A 22603-nucleotide genomic window follows, 5' to 3' on the forward strand; every position below is an offset into this window, starting at 1 on the left:
TGACCGATTCTTTGTCTAAAAGGTCAAGAGGTGGTCTTCAAGTGCCTTGGAGAGGGAATACTTGAAAATGCATTCCAGGGATATAATGCCTGCATATTTGCCTATGGACAAACAGGTAACTGAAAATCCAGATGAAATCTACATTTGTTTTTTTACTGTGTTAAGTCTTTAAGTATATTCTCAGGTCGAGTTGCCTCCAGATGTGTCCGTAGAAACTTTAAAGAACAGGAAGACTTGTATTTCTGATCACACTGGTGAATCACTTTACTCATATCCTTCCTCTCCGTGAATCAAATTAGTTCCTTTATCCCACTTCCTGCCGAAGAGGGAAACGCTTTGTAAAGAGACACACCTATTGAAAAGTTTGAAGACAGGGGTACGAATATTTCAGTGTTCAGTCACCTGATGTATGTATGAGAAAAAAAGCTACAGTAGTTATGATGGGAGCCGGAGATAAATGGTATTTAGGTTGAATTTCAAGCAGTATTAGTCTAAGAAGTATTTTGAGGTGATGGAAAATGGTCAGTCGGTCAGTCATCCACAATTTTGGTCCATAGCCATGCTAACTGCTCACAGCTAGCAGCTAGCATGGCTGTAGACTTTTTCCACTGTTACAACATGTAGAGAATTTGTTATAATATGATCAGGACGACCATTTTTCTGCAGTTTAGTGAAATCATTTCTGATATCAGAAATGTATTTTATTTGTCTAGTACCTTTCAAACATAGTACTTCACAACAGCAAAAAAACAGAATCCAATAAAATAAAAGCATTATAAATAAGAATGTAGATGTAAAAATAAGTGAAAATGAATTATCAATAAGATATTTAAAAATACAACAATAGAATGTATTATTCCACATTCAAAGCAAGGAATAATCAAATAAAAGTGCATTGTAAGGTTTCAAAATAGATTTAAAAGAGCACAAAGATGTGGCTCGCCTTGTCTCCTCCTGAGTGATGTTGCCCTGATAGTAAAGGCCCAGTCTCTTCTTTTTATAGACCTCTCTCTGTAGGGGATACGCTCATGTGTGACTCTGCAATGTCCATCCAGGTTCAGGCAAGTCCTTTTCCATGATGGGGAACGGGGAGCAGCCGGGTTTAATCCCTCGACTCTGCTGCTCGCTGTTTGAGAGGGTCCACAAGGAGGAGAACGAGTCCCACACGTTTAAGGTGGAGGTGTCCTACATGGAGATCTACAACGAGAAGGTCCGTGACCTACTCGATCCCAAAGGGTGAGTCTCACGTGTGGTCTTCTCCAGAATAAGCATATGTGAATATAATGAGCTAATGATTTGGTAATGCTTTTGGCCTGGGGCGTGACACACACAGCTGGTTGCACAAACTGTGGAGTCTTGATTCACTCCAGCTCCAGCACGAGCAGTGACCTCTCCGTCAGCTCCCACTCTGTGTTAGTTTGCATCTCTGTTTATAGCTCTGTTGTGTCTAGTAGCCCCGAATGGCGGACGAATGGCGGCAACAGTATGATGTGAGTAGGAAGCTCAACCCAGTCATTTCCTGCAGAGCAGCGGCCAGCGCCGTCCTCTGACACTGCTGCATTCTTTGCCTCCGTGGTCTGATGTGGGTTGGCAGACAGACTGCAGAGAAGAGCGGACTGTGGAAGAGTGTGTTTCAGGGACATCTGTTAGTGTAGCTGGGAGCAGGAGAGCGGTCCGAGCAGCCTGTGAGCTGAGCCCCACAGAGGGACGACAGTGGAGCGCTCTGTGTGCTGCAGATGTCTGAAGATGCAGCCAGAGCCGTTTCGATGGCAACTTCCCCTCGCTTATATAACAATTCTCACACTCTCTTGATCTTTCCTGTCCATCTTCCTCAGTGATTTGTAGGATTAAACATTGGCTCTAGTATAGAATCAAGAGTAAATAGGATCTCTGTCACGCTGAGTTGGTAGTGGGTTGTATCCTCTTGTGTGCTGCAGTGGGTGGTTGATGACTAGAGTGGAAGCAGGGAACCTGGTTTCTGCCAGCCTCAGTCGTTCTGTAGCCAGGGAGAGAGGTTCACTGAGTATTACTGATATATACGATTTCTCGTAAACATCTGGCAGAGAGCCAGGTGTAGTTGAGCTTAAGTGTACCCACCTGCATCATCTAGTGAAACAGCTTTGCCGATTTTCAACCGGATGTATTAGTACAATGTGGGTAGTATGCAAATGAACAGTGCCTGCACCCAGAGCTCCCTGCTCATTTGCAGGCAAAAGGCTGCAGTCATCTGGTGGACTTCAGCTGGCACTGGGGCTGTTGTTCGAGCTACACAGTGTACGTCTGCATCTTTTATATATAAGTAAAGTGTAGAAGTATCGAAGCTGGAGTGAGATAGACAGACGACCCTCTCTCTCTTGGATCTAAAGAAGGGCGTATCATCAAACTCACACTGTCAAGAGGAGGCAGTGCTGATAAACTACGAACCAAGATGCTGCTACTGTCTTACCTATTTCACACCTTGAATGTTTTCAGACACGTATTTTAGTGCAATGTTTAGCTGTGAGGTGCCAAAAGCACTGCCCAATCAGCATAAACCAGCTGGAGCATTTATTGGCATTCTGGTTGTTGTATGTTTTCTACTTTTTCAGGAACAAGCTCGTCTTTTTCTCTGTTTTTCATGGTCGTGCAGCACCAGTTACAAAAGTCCAAATACCATCACAATATGGAAATCAACCATTACATATCTGCCAACAAGTCTGTGTTAAAAAAGCTCAATATAGTTTATCCCTCTGTCTCATACACCTCCATTGTTGTTGTTATTCACAATAAACACCTCAATATTTTGAAATCTCCTCAAAGAACTTCATTATGCTGGGGCGGGCCGACAACATCGAACATCATCAGTAATGTGGATAGAATGACTCAGAGTATGAAGACAAGTATGAGAACAATTAGAAACAGTCTGGTAGGTTCAGAAAATGACATCACTTTACCTCAATGCAGCTTTTAAAACTGGGAGAAAACAACACTTATACCATACCACGATATAACGATATCCAAAGTCTAAGAGGATATATAGTCTCATGTCACGGTAATGATATAACATTGTATATATTGCCCAGCCCTAGTAATGCTTGTTTAAATCTACAGTACTTTTTTTTTTTCAATGAAATAGCAAATTAAAGTATTTGGGCATGTTGTTAAAAATGACCATGAGACTGAAAGCCACAGGAAGGCTGGAGACGTCAGAAAGTTTGCGTTGGTCTTTTAAATAAGATCTGATTAGCGGACCTGTCCTCTAAGAAATTCAGAAACTTTTTATGAGAATGTTTACTTTCCATGTGAGGACTTGGCGTCAAACTCCTGTTAAGGTTTTATTGCAGTTGTAGTGCATGTTCATGAAGACTTAATCTCATCCCAGTCATTTCCACAAGCAGTACAGTATGGTAAGAAAAACAAATGCAGCTTTTTAAAATGAGATTTTTTATGAGGGATCGAAGTTACTCTGAAATAGGTTTGTTATCAAAGACCAACAACAGGCTGTTCCTAATTTCCCTAATAATGAATTAGATTTAATGTTCCAAGTGGAGGATAAATGAGTCTTCTCAAAACCCCGAAGCATTCAGTTATGTTTTCATTCATCCCGATCATGCACTAGAGGTCAGAGGAAATGCTTTTAGCTTTTAGCTAAGTGCTAAGAAGTGTGGCACGAAAAGGGCTTCAAACAGAGGAATATTCCTTTATGTTTTTCTTCTGTTTCTTGCACTCATTTCATTGCTTTCTCTGTTTTTGAAGGAGCCGACAGTCCCTGAAAGTTCGGGAACACAAAGTCCTGGGTCCATACGTGGATGGTCTGTCTCAGCTGGCTGTGACCAACTTTGAGGTGTGTTTTTTACCCATCTGTCAGTACACGGCGAAGCTGAATCCACCCTGTATCACTGACCAAAGGCCTCATATTTCACACAAGCACAGACATGATTTATAGCACGCAGCAGAAATGCCTTTATATCATATCCCCTGTTGTGAAGCAGCCGATTTACATTCGGAATAAGCATTTAGTTTCAAATCCTCCCAAGTGCTGAAACTCTAATGACGCATACTCCTCATGTGGGGATGCAGTCATGGGATTTCGTGTAGTTTGTATGCCAAGCCTTGGCAGGGCCTTCCTTAATTAAGTTTAGACATCTCCACCCTGTTCCTCTGTGCTCTGCTCTGCCTGATATTAGTCCAGTGCATTGCCCTCAAGCTTGGCCTGCTGCCGGCTTTGACCCAGCTAAATCACATGGCACACAGCCATTATGTCTGACTTTATTGTTGTCATAATGATTCATATTCAAGTTTTGTCTGCATCCAATGATATGTACTCAGTCTGTGTCTTTCTTCCCTCTTTCTCTGTTTAGGACATTGAGGTGTTAATGTCAGAGGGGAACAAATCTCGCACAGTTGCAGCCACCAACATGAACGAGGAGAGCAGTCGATCACATGCCGTCTTCAGTATCATTGTTACGCAAACACTTTACGATCTTCAGTCCGGGGTCAGTCTTTTCAGCCCACTTTCACCTTGAAGTCCTAGTGACCTCATTTGTGTGTGTACAGTATATGAATTTGTCCGGCTGACTGTTCCTTCATGTTGTGATGTGGTAAACAGAACTCGGGGGAGAAAGTGAGCAAGCTGAGTCTGGTCGACCTGGCAGGAAGTGAGCGAGTGTCCAAGACCGGAGCTGCTGGAGAGAGGCTCAAAGAGGGCAGCAATATTAACAAGTGGGGATTTGTTTCAATATGAGAGGCATGCAGATGTTTGAAGTCCAGTTAATCATCTGACAGGTTAACTCTGATATGGCTCTGATGGATTTTTGTGTGTGTATGTGTGTGTTTGTAGGTCTCTTACCACATTAGGTTGTGTGATTTCTGCCCTGGCTGATCAGTCTGCGGGAAAGGGGAAGGCCAAGTTTGTGCCATACAGAGACTCAGTCCTCACCTGGTTACTGAAGGTATGATACACATACTACACATATTTGTTACAGTCTGCCCAGGGCCCCTCCTTGGGCTTCACTCAGAGACACAACCCGACTACTTAGAGACTCATACTGAACACAAGGAGACACAAAACCATGACAGGGAGGCTCTAAAATGACAACAAAACGGAGCAAAATAACTACAAAGAGACACTAAACAACTACTGAGAGACGCAGAGAGATCACAAAGAGACACAAAACTATAAAGAAACACAAAATGACTACAAAGGGGCAAAACAAGCTCAAAGCAATACGACTGCAAATACACCAGAAGATCTACAAAGAGAGACACAATGACCAACTAAAAATGATCACAATGATACACATACCAACACAAAGAGATGCTAAACAACAACAAAGGGACAAAACAACCACAAAGAGACACTTAAATGACTAAATAATGGAGTAAATCATGCACAAAGACACACAAAGTGACCTCAAAGAGGAACAGAACTACAAAGATATGCAAATGACTAAAAAAAGGAGCAAAACAAGCACAAAGATATACAAAACAAGACTAGAGAGATGTGATACAACCACAAAGACTGGAACTACAAAGAGGAACAAAACAACTTACTCAAAGTAACAACAAAGAAACAAAACACTTCTGTAAAACGATTACAAAAAGACAAAATAACTAGAGAGAAATTAAATGACTACAAAGAGACACAAAACAACTACAGAAAGGGACACAACAAGCACTAAGAAACACAAAATAACTACAGAGAGAAACAAAACTACAAAATGACAGGCTAAATGACCACAGAGATGCTAAAATGACTACATACGGGGGCAAAGTACAGTACAGATAGATGCAATATGACCACAGAGACTGAAAGAGGACAAAGAGAAACAAATGGACTGACTCAAAGTGACCACAAAGAGAAACTGCAAAGAAATGTAAGGCGACTACAAAAAGAGGCAAAGCAGTCACAAAGTCTGTGTGTCTTGCTCCTATGTGGCAGAGTCAGGGGGGGTTACATATCTGTATCCTGGGGCTCGTTGTCTCACAGTCAGTCCATGGTTATGATGATGTGTCATTGGTCAAGAAATGCTGAAATTTGACACACTGATGACAAATTGTTGCTTGTTGTTGCAACCTTTGCACCAAGTCTACAGACTGAATAGAAAGATGTATTAGTTATGCCTCCTTTCAACTTGTTTTCGTGTCTTCAGGATAATCTTGGAGGCAACAGCAAGACAGCCATGATAGCCACGGTGAGCCCAGCGGCCGATAACTACGAGGAGACCCTGTCCACGCTCCGGTATGCAGACAGAGCCAAGAGAATCGTCAACCACGCTGTGGTGAACGAAGACCCCAACGCTCGGATCATCAGAGAGCTCAGGGAGGAGGTGGAGAAGCTCAAAGTTCAGCTCTCTCAGGCTGAGGTAAGAGAAGGGTTTGGGTGGACCGAAGAAGCTCGCAAATTATGAACGAAGCCATGCCAGATTTGTCATCAATCACATGATGATCCAGCTGATTGTTTTCCTCTAATGTTCCCATCAGTCCCTGAAGGCTCCTGAGCTGAAGGAGAAACTGCACGAGTCTGAGAAACTCATTCAGGAGATGACTGTCACTTGGGAGGAGAAGCTGAGGAAGACAGAGGAGATTGCCACAGTATGAGCATTAGTCATGAACAGACTCCAGAACCTTTCACTCTTAATTTAGCATATTTATACCTACAGTCACACTGTTGTTATCTGTGTTTCCAGGAACGACAGAAGCAGCTGGAGAGCATGGGCATCTCTCTGGAGACATCAGGGATTAAAGTGGGTGAAGACAAGTGTTTCCTGGTCAATCTGAATGCTGATCCTGCCCTGAATGAGCTACTGGTCTACTACCTGAAGGTAATACATATTAACTATGTGATAATGCAACAGCACAGTCCCCACTACCATCACCCTGCTGCCTTTTGTCATTAGTACATCAGGATTTATTTGTGGGATTACAAAGTCCAAAGTGAGCACACTGGAGAAATTACAAAAACAGTGACAAGCATTTATAAGCTTTTTCAGTATACGACTCAAGTTGTTGTCGCCTCAGTAGATGATGCTGACATTATCATGTCTTTCACTAGTCATAAATTATTAAAATTATTAATGACTAATTATCACAATTAAATATCTACCTCATCATCATACATGGTGAGAACTGAGGGTTTTTTGAAGTCTCTCTCTTTCTCACTCTAGAAATGATTGTATGAGTGAAGGCAATGAATGGATGGAAGGTCTTAGTGACACGTTGCCATGCTGTTTGTGGCAAATGCTGTAACTTTTTGTCGATAGTAGCTGCAAAAGTGACAAGGCCAAAGCACATGATAAAGTTTGTACAGAAGTCAAACAGGGAGGGGTTGCTACAAGATTAGTTGCAGCAAAAGAGCCAGTTAGTCACACACTCATTCATTCATTGGTGTTACAGTATATCATTAACAACACGGACCTACCACCTCGGCCCCCCACATGCCACATCCGTAATATTTACTGTCGACCCCGGTCCTGAACCCAGCACATGTGTTGCAGTGATCTGCTGCAGTGGTGACGCTGTGAGAGCTGAGAGGAGTCCAGTAAGAGCAGGGCTGGACTCTGCAAAGCACTGAAGTGGAACAAGCAACCAGTTAGCTGGACCTGTAAGAGCAGAGGCATGTGAGAAAGCAGCCTGTGCACAACAACAGGCCTTTGTCTGGCTTCTGCAGGCCAGCCTGGCATATCAGTGTGGAATGAGTGAAGTGGGTTAGTTCGCTGCGGGGTAGGACATCCTCTAGAAGCTGGGATGTTTGTTTAACAACGCCCACTCATGCAATGAGAGAGACACAAGTTTTTTTTTACTTCAGGCCTGGTTTTGCATTGCTTTCACTCTTGAGTTTGGTGAAAATAAAAGAGTTTTATGTTTTGCAACTGACTAAATACAAATTGCTTCAATAAACAGTTTGGATGTCTCGAGGTTATGACCTGACATTTGGAACAAGATGTTAGATGTAATTATTTTCAGATCTGTTTCCTAAATCTGTGCTCCACCTGTGTGTAGGAGCACACGCGTGTGGGTGCCGACACGTCTCAGGACATCCAGCTGTTCGGGATCGGTATCCAGCCGGAGCACTGCGTCCTGGAGCTCTGCCCAGACGGAGATGTAACCCTGATGCCCGTAGGGAACGCCAGGTGAGCTAATGTACAGCTACCTCCGATACGCTCCCTGTCTGCCGCTGTGTATCTCTCTGTTGTCTGTCTGCTTCATGGATGACTGGACCTCAGTGTTTCACATGACCTCACTGTACAGGAATCCTCGCTTTGATATCAGAGCTCCCTCCTGCTCCCTCTCAATTAGTTTGAAGATGAAGATCATAATGCCGTCTGACAACTTCATTAGTAGAACATTTATATCCTCTGTTTTCTGCAGGACCTGCGTGAACGGAACAATGATCGACTCCTTGGTGCATCTGTGGCACGGAGATCGTATCTTATGGGGCAACAATCACTTCTTCAGGTATGAGACTTGCCCTAGTGTGGACACATTCAAGTGTGTCATGAAATTAAAAAGTCACTGATTAGATGGTCGTGTTGCTCTGCAGGATTAATCTGCCTAAACGAAAGCGGCGGGACCGTTTAAAGGAGCTGGAGAGAGCTTCTCCGAGAGAGAGCTTCATTGAGGCAGATGTGGAGACGGCCAGCGAGGCCTCTTCGGAGCAGGACTACAGCTATGAGTTTGCCCAGATGGAGGTCATAATGAAGACTCTGGGGAACAATGGTATGATTAAGATAATCTGCCATCTCCAATCTACATTATCCTTTAGGCTTTTAGGGCCACAGCTGTATATATTGCATGTTCTGCTTAGGTTTCTGACCTAGCTTGTTCCCGCTAATAACATCTTTTAGAAATCCCATTACTGTAAAACAATACCCTGTTTTTTGTTCATCTTCTGAGGTTGAAGAGAAAAGCACAATTCTAGTGTTTACTGCAATAACCAGCTGACTGTTCTGTCAGTTTATTTGTGTTACAAAATGCAGATTTTTGTGGTCAGATGCAGCCTGGGTGGAGCTGAGGTGGGACGAACAAAAGACACCACAGCTGAGACAGTTACTCAGTTACTGCAGGGCTCAGAGTAATGTTTGTAGTCATTATCATATCATTTTGTAAGAGAATAGTGAAAAATGGACATCATAACTTCCTTGATTCCGAGTTTACATCTTTACATTGATTGTTTTGTGCCAAACAAAGAAGACTGAGCCACCAAATATTTGGCATTTGTGCTTGAAAAATGACTAAAATGACTCATCAAAACAAAATTAACCATCAGACTTGTTGACTTTTTCCTGTAAATCTGTGGAATTTTAGGTCAATCAACTAAATCATATTTAAAATATCATTTTAGCTGTAATACTTACTAATATTTCAAAAATGTCAAACTTCTTGTGGAAGAAAATTATTGATTTTGGGATAGATTTTGTGGATTTTGTCATTAACAAAGCTCATCAGAGGATCAGCACCTGTTGGTAATTATTTTATTTTATTTTAGCTCTGCCCGGCGCTTCTCCTGTAACCCATAAGACAAGACATGTGTGTTAGATTGTGTTTTTGCTGTGTGTAGATCCCATGCAGAACGTAGTCCAGGTGCTGGAGAAGCAGTACTTGGAGGAGAAGCGCACGGCTCTGGAGGAGCAGAGGATGATGTATGAGCGAGAGCTGGAGTCGCTACGGCAACAGCTGTCTCCCGAGAAAACGCCGCAGCACCACCGCAGCAGCAGCGAACGCCTCGCGTTCCCGACGCACACACCGCATGGCAAGCTGCGACTGTGGACGGAGGAGCGGTAAGTGGAGTGATGAAGGATATTTATACAAGCATTATTCACAACCTTAGCCTTATTAGATGTACCCCGTTATATGAACATGTAGAAGCCAAATGTGCCCCGAGAATATCCTAAAATACGTGAAGCATGGAGTCAGTTAAGTGTGTGAAATGTCTCAGAGGGATTTTATTGGATGCTGACTCACTCTGAGTCAGTACCCGCAGGTTTATCAGTGAGTCACGATGATATCAAGTTCCTCCTCCTCTTTAAGGGTTGAGATCAGATCTAGACAGTGAGGAGGGATCTGGAATACGATAAAGTCCTGAGATGTCACACTCATTCCTGCTCCAAGTATCATTTGAAACTGGTTTACACTGGCTCACTATCAGTGTTAAGGTGCACTGTGGAATTCAAACAGTACCCATAGCTAGTTAGCATTCGCCATTATCCTCTGACCTGACTGAGTTTTAATTGGTGTTTCTGCCAAATCTAATCAGTGACCCCCTTACTTAAACTTAAACATCACATGTTTTTAAAATCAATCAGTAACTGTGACAGGTCTTCATCTTTATGAATGAATGATCCCTGTGTTTTGTTATCTGTGTGTGTGTGTGTGTCAGGGATGAGCTTTTCCGTCAGAGCCTTTCTCGACTCAGGGAGCAGGTCGTGAAAGCCAACACTTTGGTGCGAGAAGCCAACTTTTTGGCGGAGGAGATGAACAAACTGACTGACTATCAGGTCACCCTTCAGATTCCTGCAGCCAACCTCAGCGCCAACCGCAAGGTCAGACCTCTGAACCCGCAGCAGACACACACCACCACGACACTACTCGCTACAGAAATATAGGAAATATCTAAATCTGTTAATGTGCTTTTCTATTCAGCGTGGAGCAATAGTTAGCGAGCCGGCCATTCAGGTGCGGAGAAAAGGGAAGGGGACCCAGGTGTGGACCATTGAGAAGCTAGAAAACAAACTGGTGGATATGAGAGACCACTACAGGGACTGGAAGGAAGGCACAGAGGAGACGGTAAGGAGCAGAGGATCAGAAACAGGAAAATATGAGTTAAATAAGGAGGTGAACTGGCTTATTCAGGTGGTGTTTTTTTCTTTCAGTACAACAAGGCAAACAGCAATCACTGTGACCCATTCTATGAGGCGCAAGAGAACCACAACCTGATAGGAGTGGCCAACATTTTTCTGGAGTGCCTTTTCCATGATGTCAAACTGCAGTACGCTGTCCCCATCATCAGCCAACAGGGAGAGGTAACAGGACACCAAGATACACAGATTAATACACAGATCAATTATTCATGGGGCAGCTTTCCAATATTCTTATTGCATTAGGGCCGTATGATGCGCATCTATATCTAAAAATATAACAGAGTGGCTTATTAAAGTTTAAAAATGCAAATCATTCTGGTTTTGACAATGTTGCAAAGAGCTTCACAAAAGGAAATAAAACCAGACAATGCAAATCAAATAAGAATAAAATACTGAAGATCAAAAAAATGGAAATAAATCCAGCATTATTAAAAACATTTCCACAAGCTTTCACAAAGAGAAGTGTTCTATAATGTCTCTATAATGACGTCTCCTGTGCGGACAGGTGGCGGGCAGGTTGCACGTCGAGCTGATGCGAGTCAGCGGAGCCGTACCGGAGCGCCTGTCTGGTGGAGACGACTCGTCTGAGAACTCCAGCGAGAGCAGCTGCTATGAGGTGATGGACACCAACGGGGAGATCGTCCACATGGCCAAGAGGCTCACCTGCAGGGTAAAGGGTTTATTTTTGTCTGCAAAAGTACATTCATTTACCTGGGAGACAACTGTCACAGCACATTACCTCTCAGTGACTCGACTCCATCATCTGTCTTTGCTGCAGGTGCGGATCAGGGAGGCTACAGGTCTGCCGCTCAACCTGTCCAACTTCGTCTTCTGTCAGTACACCTTCTGGGAGCACGGTGAGCCCACCGTGGCTCCTCCCATGGTCAGTCCAGACAGACCTTCCCCTCGAAGTCCAGATGCCCAGTTCACTGTCCAGTTTGATCACTGCAAGGTGGGTGAGAGGGAGCTGTTGTTTGTTAATGCAATAAAGGGAAACTGCACTTTGTTTTTAGTTTTTCATCAAATTTGAGTACAATGCTAGACCAGTGGACTGCTTTTCAAAACCTGGTGCCTACATTACCCACACTGCAACTGAGTGACATCACTGGAGGAAATATATCAGATCACATGCAGCCACAAAAGGCTTTATAACTACTTTTTTCACATATGCAGTAGTACTCCCCAAGACCTGTAAACACACTTTAATGTGTAAGATTGGTGGAGTTACCCTTTAAGTTAAAGCATTTATCAGAATACTAAATTCCTGTCAGCTACTTTTGTTTTCAACTCCAGTGCAAACCTCTCGTCTTTGTGCAGGACTACGTTGTGCATGTGACGGATGAGTTTTTGGAGTTCATATCAGATGGAGCGTTGGCCATAGAGGTGTGGGGTCACCGCTGTGCTGGGAACGGACGTTCGCTCTGGGAGTTAGATGCACTGGAGGCCAAAACCCAGACGCTCCGTGACAGGTACATTAGTTCACGGATCGGATACAGACACACGCAGACTTTGACATTTCACACCTTACTAATCATGCCTGTCTAGGTGGAACGAAGTGTCTCGCAGGATCGAGCTGTGGACATCCATCCAGGAGCTGAACGAGCAGGGAGAGTATTCATCTGTGGAGCTGCATCCTGGGAAAGACATCAGCACAGGAGGAGTCTTCCAACTCCGACAGGTCAGAGAAAAACGATGAGCAAGTTTCCCTTTAGGTCAGACTATAGAGTATAATAACAAATTATGTCATTCTGGACGGCCTTGTACATGTAGTACTTTGACAGCGCAGTGCTGGGAGCAGAACTCTGATGTTGAATCATTTGGATTTGTCCATGCAGGGTCACTCCAGGAGGCTGCAGGTGTGCGTGAAGCCGGTCCAAAACTCAGGCACTCTGCCTCTACTGGTGGAGGCTCTGCTGTCCGTCTCCATCGGCTGTGTGTCTGCTCGCTCCACCAAGCTGCAGAGACCACTCGACAGCTACCAGGTCTGTGAAACTCATACACATTTTTGCACACTCACACACCGCTCACTGTAGACTCTGACGCTATTGTGTTAAGAAGAAAAGATTTTGCATTAAAGGAAGAGTTCACCCAAAAGGGGAAATTGAGTCATATCTACTCAAAAGTTGTGTAAGGTTTCGTACTCGTAACAGTGTTGTAGCATTCTCCTGAACAAGTAAAGTAGATGGGGACTTGTTTTAAAACGTAAAAATCAACCAAATAAAAACATAAAATAGCTCCTGAAGCCCTGAATTGATTTTAAAATACATAATTTACACCCTTCTTTAAGCCACAATCTTCACTGTAGCATGCTGTTGCCACACTGTTTAAAGTGGATGCACAAGCTAAACCACGCATCGAGAGTGCAAATCAATTTCTCAGGGCTTCTGCATGCTTGAATTAAGCCTGACAAGCTGTATGGAGCCTTTTTGTGGTTGTTTTTTAGGTTTTTAAACAAGACCCCATCTACTTCAGTTTTTCTTCACCCAACTGAGTAGATATTGACTGAATGTTCGTCTTTGGTGAACTGTTCCTTTAAAACAGAAGAACACAGTGTTTTGGGAAACAGTATGCCTGTTTCATGCCAGCGATATACAATATTATGCTGATTCAGCCAAAGTATGTTTAGTCCATCTCTGGTTTCGTGCCATGACTGGTTCATCTGGACGGCTGGCAGTGAGTCTAAAGAAGACCAAGGAATGTACAAACTCATTAGTGGCCTGTTTGTTCCGTGAACATGCACTGATCTGCCCTGGTGTAGAGAGGAAGCAGCAATTTGATAAACTAGTGGTCACGGAATCCTTTTGTTTTAATTTTTCCACTTTCAGAACAATTAAAAGAGTAAATTCTGGTGCCAGGTTTATGTTTTTTTTAAATTAAATAAATATGGACGGTAATTGCTCTTTCGCACCGTTAAGTTTCCTAGAAAGTTACATGAGCAGTGAATGAGCTGTCATGTCAGTGCCTTCTCTGGTTCCCCACCTTTGACTGAGTGTGTTTTCTCCTGCCAGAGAGAGGTGGAGGACGATGTGGATAGTTATCAGGTATCAGCTCACTCTGCAGCATGAAGGAAACCCAGCTGACTGTTTTTGCGACTAGGCCTGTTTTCTGAGGGCATGTGAGGCAGGAGGCAGAGGGCTGCACCTCTACCAGCTAAACGAGTGCTTTATTAAACATCAGCTGCACACGCGGATGTTTTCTGATGCTGTAATTATCAATCACACCAACTGTTCTTTGGCAGCCCTGTGTGCAAAAGACAGTCCCGCCCATGGCTGAGCTCCCAGCCAGCAGCCAGTCTGCCAGGGATCTTGCCCAGCTCTCTCTTGCCTTTCCCCTCAGGTTGTGCACACTAATGCTACTGTTTGCTTGTCACTACTGGAGAGCTTCAGGAATAATAAGCCTCACTTAATCACACGGGCACTGCATGGCTGCATGATTACAGTACTTTGCATGGTGGAAGTGTGCTGACGTCAGAAGCATTACATGGTTGGCTTTAAGGTTTGTCGGTTACTTTGAAAGAGGAATCCGCACTCTGTGGCTCCCTCACAGAGTGATCTGCTCTGCATCCAGGTAGGACTATGGGTGGCGGCTGTGGCTGCATGTGAGGACATATTTGTGTGTGTGCATGCGAGTGTGTGTGTGTGTGTGTGTGTGTGGGTGTGTGTGTGGGTGTGTGTGTGAATGCATGTGTGTAAGTTGCAAATGGCTAAAGGGAGGTCTTATGAGTGTGTCTCTGGAGAGTTTTCCCAGAATCTCTGTCAAAAAGGCTTTGATTTTTAACACCTTGGGTTTGGGAACTGATATCAGGATTAGCTGTCACTTGGCTTGGCTAATATAATACAAGTATTAAGGAGCAGTTCCAGTACTCCCTCAGACAGACTGGCCCTGTGCACCCTCCCTCACCTTGCAGTGTTAACACCTCACTGCGCCCTGCAGCAGATTCCCTGCCTCACTGAGCCAGCTGGCACTGATCCTGCTCTCTGTCTGGTTCCAGGAGGAAGACCTCAACTGTGTTCGAGAGCGCTGGTCAGAGGCACTGATCAAACGTCGGGAGTACCTTGATGAACAAATCAAGAAAATCATCAACAAACACGGTGAGGACCAGGCACAGGCTAAGAAAAGTCATATTGCAGTTATTTTGACAGATATGATGATTCAATATGATTCACGATTAGTGGGAATGATCATTTTTGCATCACATTTTTTTTATTTTCACTGAAAAAATCTATCTTAAAGTCTATAAAGTCAGAATGATGTGACATTTGTTAGGGTTTTACTAATATTTTGATTAATTTTGCATCCCTACTAGCCACTAATTTACCTCATACCTAATCTTAGACTAGACTCAACTAGTCTAATAGCAAGGAAACACGCAAAAAACACAATTTGATCTATAAAGTTATAAACAGTCTGAAAAAATGTTGCATATATTATAAGAGCCATTTGAAACCATGAACAACATTCTTTAATAGCCGTATTTGAAATGCTGTGCATTAATATGAACATAATCCTACAAAACTTGACAACTACTACGCAACAGCATAGCAGGACTGTTATTTTAGACGCGACAGTTAAACATAAGGATGTCACGATTTCTATTCTGAATCAAAGGTGGATAGAAATGAGCTTTCACTCTCGGTCATTGAAATCAAAAGCAGGATCTGCCATTCTCCCAGTATTTTTTGCACCTACCTGCATATGTCCGCACTTCAAAGACGGCACAGCTAGCTCACCGGCAGACTGCAGCTGCTCTTCCAAAAACATATCCTGTGTGATCAAAGATGATCAACTGATGGGCACCGGAGATAGAAACCCCAACCTGCAAAATCCCACCAGCATAAAGACAAGCTATTGTTGTGAATTACCCCCATCTTTTTAAAGAAATATAGGTAAATGTAGTCAGGGCTTTGCAAATCTACATATGACAATATGATTAGATGAATGGTTAAATGATGCTGTTAACATTATTAACAGAAGCCGCATTTGGTTAGAAAGACATGATATTTCAGTGCAAGTGATGTCAATTTGTAATTGAAATGTTCACATTAAGATAGTAATAAGTTTAACTGACAAGTCGACTACTCGGAAACATCCCTGGTTGTGATTGATGTATGTTGTAATTTGTGTCTCCAGAGAAGTCAGAGGAGGATGTTGAGCGCGAGGCCCGGCTGGTGGAGCAGTGGGTCGGCCTGACTGAAGAGAGAAATGCAGTGCTGGTCCCTGCACCTGGCAGCGGCATCCCCGGAGCTCCTGCAGACTGGTAAAAACACAAACGCACCACTGTGCGTATGTCAGACTCACTTCACTTGCAGCCATTTGCTTTTTTTTCACCATTCACCTCATATCCAACCCCTTCTAGGACTCCACCTGCAGGAATGGAGGCTCACATCCCCGTGCTCTTCCTGGATTTAAACGGTAAGCAGACTCATCCTTTATATAACTGGTCTTTCACAGTTTTCTGTCAGGTTGTATAAACACTAACAGTCTTTTCTACCACCAGCCGATAATCTGACAGTGAATGAGCAGCTGACCGGCCCACATGCTGCAGGTGTTAACTCCATCCTGCCCAAGGAGCACGGAAGCCAGTTCTTCTATCTGCCCATCATCAGGCACAGTGACGAGGAGGTGAGCAAAGGGTTTGACTTGACTGCCCTCCTGTGGCCAAAAAGGGAACTCTGAGAAACACAAGTACAGATGCAAATGTAGTTTCAATGTTGTTTGTCATATGACCATCATCTTCGCAAAAATACACGTCATACAAAGATTCGTGACTGACCTTTGCTTATTTTTACTACTTTAAATTTTGCTAGAAGTTCTTTCTTCTCAGATAATCAGGGCAACCTTCATTTTTCCTACAATTATGTGCATAATTACACACTTACAGTCTTGTAATTGCAGCGTGTCATGCACGGAAACAAGCGTTTAAAAGAAAAGTCGACTTAATTTTTCTTTGATGTTGAGCAGCAGCACTAACCCCACAGTAAACACTCCCCTCTTTACTGTGCTAATTTGTGCTCAAGTGCCATGAAATGCTGATTTTTCTGCTCATTAGCCAACTGCTGCAGACCCGAAGCTACAGCCCACCTACGTGACTGTAGTCCATGTCTGTGTGCGTGCAGCTACAGCAACATTAATGAACTTACAACTCTCCTGATCCACCAGGTGTCTGCCGTGTGCTCCTGGGACTCATCCATCCACGATTCCGTTCACCTCAACCGCATCACGTCTCCTAACGAACGCATTTACCTGATCATCAAAGCCACAGTCCAGCTCAGCCACCCTGCCTCGATGGAGCTGGTGCTCCGGAAGAGGGTCGCTGTCAACATCTACAACAAGCAGGTTAACACAGATTTAATCAGAGGAAGTCAGCTCACAGCAGAGGTGGATTGTGTTTTATGATTAATATGGTTTTGATTTGATTCCTGCAGAGTTTCACTCAGAGTCTCAAGCGACGAATGTCCTTAAAGAACACGCTGTACTCCTGTGGTGTGACTTATGACATCGTTTCCAACATACCAAAGGTACAACTCCGATTCTCTGATAAAATATTCTATGTTTTTCTACCACTGTATCTGACAAAGGCTGCTTTCTGCATCATGTTCTCGCCTCCTCTTCCAGGCCTCGGAGGAACCAGAGGAGAGGGAAACCTTGGCCCTCATGGCTGCTCGTGGGGACAGCGAGGAGACTCAGGATGGAGAAACCTACATAGAGAAATACACACGAGGAGTTCTGGAGGTGGAGAACATCCTCAGTCTGGAGAAGCTACGACAGGTATTTTATACATCTTTGTACACATGTTGTTGTGCAAATCATGCATCTAGTCGGGGGTCACGTAAAGGTGCACCTCTTTTGTTTTTTTCCATGAAGGCTGTGACAGTGAAGGAAGCGCTCACTGCCAAGGGGAGACACCTAAGACGGAGTATCAGCACACCAAATGTACAGCATGTAATGAATTCATCACTCACTGCACTGACCACTGAACAGCATGGAAATAATAGTTATTGAACAATGATACACTGCTAACATGTTGTTTGTTGCTCTCCAGTCTTCATGTAGTAAAATTGACCTGACTGGTTGTGAGGATGAAGACTGTAAGGTAAGTCGGGCGTGCCTTAACAACACGTTGATCATGAAACTCATTCTGCCCACAGGTCCTTTAAATCCTCAAAAGCTTAGAAAATTAAAGTTCTTTTGATATTATTGTCTTAACATTAGTTAACAGTCTCCTTTGTGCTTTATCTCTAATTGTTGTCTGTGAGCTTCTGTAACACCTGCTAGTTGTCATTTGAAAAATTCTCAGTGTTGTATTAGTGATTAATCTTTATCAGTGTCTCCAATGATGCTGTGTTGGGTCCTTGAATTTGAGAGAATTGGGCCTGGAAATCCCATGAAACATTGTTGAAACACTGTTCTGAGACTGGGTCTGATTATGATTGATGATTTTAATATCCTTGTCAAAATGTATTATTGCTTTCCCTCTGAGCTAAATGCTGCTTGTCATAATTTCCCCGTTTATAATAGAAATCACACTTTTTAAGTTTTTCACAAGCTTGTTGATGGTTGGGAGTAAGATGTACAATACAGCAGATGAGAGTCTTCTCTGCATCTTTACTTCAACCTCAGTACAATACATATAACCTGTGTATTATTGTGTAGGACCACTGTGATCACGTGGACAGCACCATCTGCAATCTCCAGGAGGGCTCAGTTTGCACCACGCCCATCAAAAACAAGGAGAATCAAGGTAAATTACAGAAACAGCTAATTAATGCTGCATCTAATGATTAATCTTATTGTCGATTAATCTGACAATTATTTTCACAATTGATCATTTAGCCCAAAATTACTTCATTTACTACCATAAATGACAAAGAAAAGCAGCAAATCATTATATTTGCGAGGCGAATGTTTGACAATTTTGTTTGAAAAATGAAGCAATAAATTGATTATAAATAGTTGGTGCCTAATCTTCTTTCAGTTGATGAATGTGAAGCAGATGCACCGTGTCCTGACTTCCTTTTGTGTGAGAAAGACTGTTTGATTTGCTACATTAGAAACCACCAAATGTTCCCACACAGGTTTGGTTCCAGACAGCCCGACGTTTTTCAACTCCAGCCCCTTCAAGGTCCTCTCCCCTCAGCCACCTAAGTTCCTCAAGTCTCTGCTGCCTGTCAAAGAGGAGAACAAGGCGAAGAAAGCCCTGGAGGCCCGGCCGCTGCTGGGACAAGAGGTAAGGAGGAAGGAGCTGAAGTCTTTCTCAGGAGGGGGAGAATTCATATGTTTGTTTTTCTCATTGGACCTTCTTCAGTCCCACATATCCTCACTTTGTCAAACCCCATTCTTACATTTTTACCATGTCACTGACATCAAATTACATCTCCACAACATGTTATATATATTGACATTGACAAAAGTAACTAATTGTCCAAAGCTGCCTGAAGATTTTTGTGAAAATGGCTTCGCTGTTGTCTGCCTGGACAAAAACAAAAACACGGTGTTTATGTTACTGTACTGAAATGAAAAGAGCGTGACTCACAGGAGCATGACTTCAGCTGTGAATCACCATAACAATCCATTAGACAAAGCTGCGCTACAAAGTCTCATGCCTGATTTTGTTTGTGATAACTCGATTTTTCAGAGAGTTTGTGCCTGTTCCAGTCATTTTAACTAACCTTGCATATTTGTTTTCATCTTTGCTTGAAGTGGACTAAAGAAATGTGCAGGTACTTTACAAATCAAGAGCAAACTGGGTCAGTAAGCAGTTGAGTGCAGATTGTGGTTGCACATAAATAGCTGTAGCCTGGAAAAAAATGCTCTTTTGTAGGGTGTAGAAGAAGTAGAGTTCCTCGCACTTAGGACACTTCAAGCACTGTTTTTTGTGAAATATCCAACTGCATGGCACTAACTGTGTAACTGGCCTGCCCAGCTCCATGCATGCTATGTGTGTGTGTGAAGTGTTTGCTGTTGTTCTGACCCATCCGCAGAGCATGCGCTCATGTGTGGACAGCCCTGCACTGCTCCCCCCTCCCTGCCCCTGGCGCCGGCCCAGGGCAGGCAGCGAGGGCCACTGCAAGCCTTCCACCTCCACCTCCACCCTCACCTCCACCACCACCACCACTCCCACCAGCAGAAAGCTCAGCCACACACTGCCACACACTGCTGTAAGTGCTACACACACCGCTCGGAGGGTTTCTGTTAAAGGTTTTACACACGCACATACAGTAAACACCCATGAGACACTGTCACACTTTGCTTTAAGGATTTCACATGAACCTCTTCTCAACACGTCTCCAGTGAGCTTACTGTGAACCGGCAGGATTTACTTTGAGGTTCAAACACTTTCTGACAAAATTAGTGTTCCCTAGCAACAAACATACTCTGTCTACAAGTTCTATGGGTAAGTAAAAAAAAATGCAAACTAATAAAATGGTGAAAATCTAAGATGATTGCTGGCATTTTGAGCATCACTTCAAACTTAATTCCCTGCTTAAATGACTCTGGTCTTACTTTTTACACATAATCCAAATCCATATATATATATATATATATATATATATATATATATATATATATATTATATGAATCATGGAGAGAGGAGAAAAAACATGTCTCAGGAAAAAGAGACAACTGAAATGGTGACATGAAAAATAAGACTTTGCCCGTTGCTCTCAGTTGCCATGACAAGCCTGTGGATGATTTGTGTAAGTTGTTTAACTCTACTGGACTGTGGATTTCTTTGTGAAGGACTCGGGTCAGAGTTTCGCGACAGTCTAAAAGACGTGACTTTAGCTCCGCTAACAGAGAGCAACAGTAGTTAACGTTAGTTTAGAAATGGATTCTGCTTCAACACAAGTTGCACAAAGAAACTTGAATATTTAGGTTTAAAAAAGTCAGCTATTACAGTGCTATGAAAATAATATTGTACAGATTGGTACAATATGAGATCATTATTGCCCAATTAATCATTATTTTGAATTAACTTTGTATTCTGGAGCAGAATAGTTGCCCCCTCCTCACCTTAAGAAACATACAGCAGTACCTCTTTTAACCCCAACCTCACCTGTATCTTGGGAACAGTAGGGCTTTCACAGTGTCAGTCCACAGTAAAAATGCTCAAAAAATTTGTGGCTCAAATGTTTCAAAGGTAACTTTGTGCATACAGCCTCACACAAACCTATAAACGATGGTACAGCAGCACTGCAACACCTTAAAGCAAAGTTAAGAAAATTGTGGCACATAATTCATCTTCAGTGTTCATGATCCATTATCACATGTTACCCCATTATTCCATTGTCTTCTTTCACTTCAAAAACAGTGTGTATGTAGGTTTAAGCTCCATACAGGCTATCACTGACATCATGTCTGGTGGTCTTTTGCCCTGCTGCTGTTGTTTTGATCAGCAGGACTCTGAGGACGAGGACACGGATGTGGACATGACTCTAAACCTCGAACGGGGCACTCAGGACCACAGCAGCTTCCAGCCTTACATCCCAGAGGACTTTGCAAACTTTGAGATCTACAATGCCACTCTGGAGAGCCAGGAGGGGTTTCTGTCCTCCCGCTCTGACTTGAAGGGAAGCCGGTGTGGAGGTGCGAGTGGAGAGCGAGAGGTGCCTCGAAGCCCCACGGCCAGCAGCTGCACAAGCGGCTACTTCTCACACAGTGCCTCCAACGCTACGCTGTCCGACATGCCTTTCAGTGCCAGCGAGAGCTCCGACCACCTCAGCTGCGCCTCCAGAGACGCCCAGGACCCCCTCGGCTGTCCTGCTGGAAGAGGCTGCACACAAACCAAAAGTGTTTCTGCAGGGGGTGACGCCCAGCAGCCTCCTCAGTCGGCAGGTGGGGTTCAGGATCCGCCTGGCCGTCCTGCCTCCTCACCTCTCGGCATCCCCAATTGCACAAACAAGCAGCAAACATTCCCTCACAACTTTGTTCTCAGTGCCAGCCAGGAGTTCACTGACTTTAAAGGGGCTGACGACAGTATTGGAGAGGTGGATTTAGCACATTTTACAGAGGGATGGGAGCAGAAGAAACCAGATAAAGTAGAAACATGTGATACTGGCAATCAGCACTCCTCCGATACCTCTGGTATTATCAACACATCTGTTCCTGAAAACACTTCAACTGCTACATGCAAATGTCCAAATAATTCAAGCTCTGTTAGTGTAGCTGAGCCTCCTGTAACAACTGTTTGCACTTCAGTCAGAGACCCACTATCTGTGCCTGACAAAGCTCCATCTCCAGCATCACCGTCACCGGTCACACCTTTATCTACAGTCCCATCATCTGCCCCGGCTCTGCGAGCAGGAGGAGAACCTCCGATCCAGGAGCCGGCCCAGGGAGATCTGCCCCACGGGAGTCCCTGCCCCAGCCCAAACCCCAGCAGCGCAGAGCCCTCTGGAGATTCCAGCGGAGATGAGAGCACCCCTGTGGCTCAGCTTCCTGACTGGATGGCCCCCGGGGAGCAGGTGTGGGTGGGGAAAAGGAAAGGAACGGTCCACTATGTTGGAGGGGTGGAGTTTGCGAAGGGGATCTGGATCGGTGTGAAGCTTGACATGGCAGTGGGTGAGTCCCTTTAAAGATTTATACCAATGTTAGTAGAGCCTGAAAAATACATCTATATATTATGGGACAATTGTAGCTTGACATACTGTATGTTGAGGTAATTTAAAAATAGTGTCGTCATCACAAAGTTTGTCCACCAGAGAGCACTGACAAGTTTCAGAACAATCCTCTAACATCTAAATGTTAGGAATCCTCACAAATAA

General features: G+C 43.8%; 1 protein-coding gene and 1 long non-coding RNA gene across 11 annotated transcripts in view; one reads left to right on the forward strand and one right to left on the reverse strand.

Moving 5' to 3' along the window:
* The window catches only part of kif13a (kinesin family member 13A), a 42450-nt gene that overhangs the window by 17115 nt on the left and 2732 nt on the right, over positions 1 to 22603 (forward strand). For 2 of the 10 annotated variants that reach the window (XM_084357328.1, XM_084357323.1), the window contains 35 exons: positions 23 to 115; positions 1056 to 1236; positions 3736 to 3823; positions 4341 to 4475; positions 4589 to 4701; positions 4820 to 4931; positions 6132 to 6344; positions 6463 to 6573; positions 6669 to 6803; positions 7981 to 8111; positions 8350 to 8436; positions 8522 to 8697; positions 9539 to 9758; positions 10358 to 10520; positions 10621 to 10764; positions 10851 to 11000; positions 11344 to 11508; positions 11617 to 11790; positions 12156 to 12307; positions 12384 to 12516; positions 12674 to 12820; positions 13847 to 13879; positions 14830 to 14929; positions 15969 to 16095; positions 16195 to 16250; positions 16336 to 16460; positions 16998 to 17174; positions 17264 to 17356; positions 17454 to 17606; positions 17703 to 17780; positions 17881 to 17931; positions 18492 to 18579; positions 18914 to 19065; positions 19820 to 19996; positions 21236 to 22400. In XM_084357328.1, coding sequence (XP_084213454.1) covers positions 23 to 115; positions 1056 to 1236; positions 3736 to 3823; positions 4341 to 4475; positions 4589 to 4701; positions 4820 to 4931; positions 6132 to 6344; positions 6463 to 6573; positions 6669 to 6803; positions 7981 to 8111; positions 8350 to 8436; positions 8522 to 8697; positions 9539 to 9758; positions 10358 to 10520; positions 10621 to 10764; positions 10851 to 11000; positions 11344 to 11508; positions 11617 to 11790; positions 12156 to 12307; positions 12384 to 12516; positions 12674 to 12820; positions 13847 to 13879; positions 14830 to 14929; positions 15969 to 16095; positions 16195 to 16250; positions 16336 to 16460; positions 16998 to 17174; positions 17264 to 17356; positions 17454 to 17606; positions 17703 to 17780; positions 17881 to 17931; positions 18492 to 18579; positions 18914 to 19065; positions 19820 to 19996; positions 21236 to 22400 — 5598 coding nt within the window. The remainder of the gene's footprint in view (positions 1 to 22; positions 116 to 1055; positions 1237 to 3735; positions 3824 to 4340; positions 4476 to 4588; positions 4702 to 4819; positions 4932 to 6131; positions 6345 to 6462; positions 6574 to 6668; positions 6804 to 7980; positions 8112 to 8349; positions 8437 to 8521; positions 8698 to 9538; positions 9759 to 10357; positions 10521 to 10620; positions 10765 to 10850; positions 11001 to 11343; positions 11509 to 11616; positions 11791 to 12155; positions 12308 to 12383; positions 12517 to 12673; positions 12821 to 13846; positions 13880 to 14829; positions 14930 to 15968; positions 16096 to 16194; positions 16251 to 16335; positions 16461 to 16997; positions 17175 to 17263; positions 17357 to 17453; positions 17607 to 17702; positions 17781 to 17880; positions 17932 to 18491; positions 18580 to 18913; positions 19066 to 19819; positions 19997 to 21235; positions 22401 to 22603) is intronic. The other 8 variants (XM_084357332.1, XM_084357325.1, XM_084357329.1 and 5 more) reach the window with 5 other exon arrangements.
* LOC311259923 lies at positions 11695 to 15663 on the reverse strand. The gene is made up of 3 exons (XR_014622959.1): positions 15528 to 15663; positions 14739 to 14892; positions 11695 to 11783 (listed from the first exon to the last, which is right to left on the reverse strand). It is a non-coding gene; the product is annotated as an uncharacterized lncRNA (long non-coding RNA).

The sequence above is a fragment of the Pagrus pagrus genome, assembly GCF_965226575.1.
Source record: "Pagrus pagrus genome assembly, chromosome: 7".
Taxonomy (NCBI): domain Eukaryota; kingdom Metazoa; phylum Chordata; class Actinopteri; order Spariformes; family Sparidae; genus Pagrus; species Pagrus pagrus.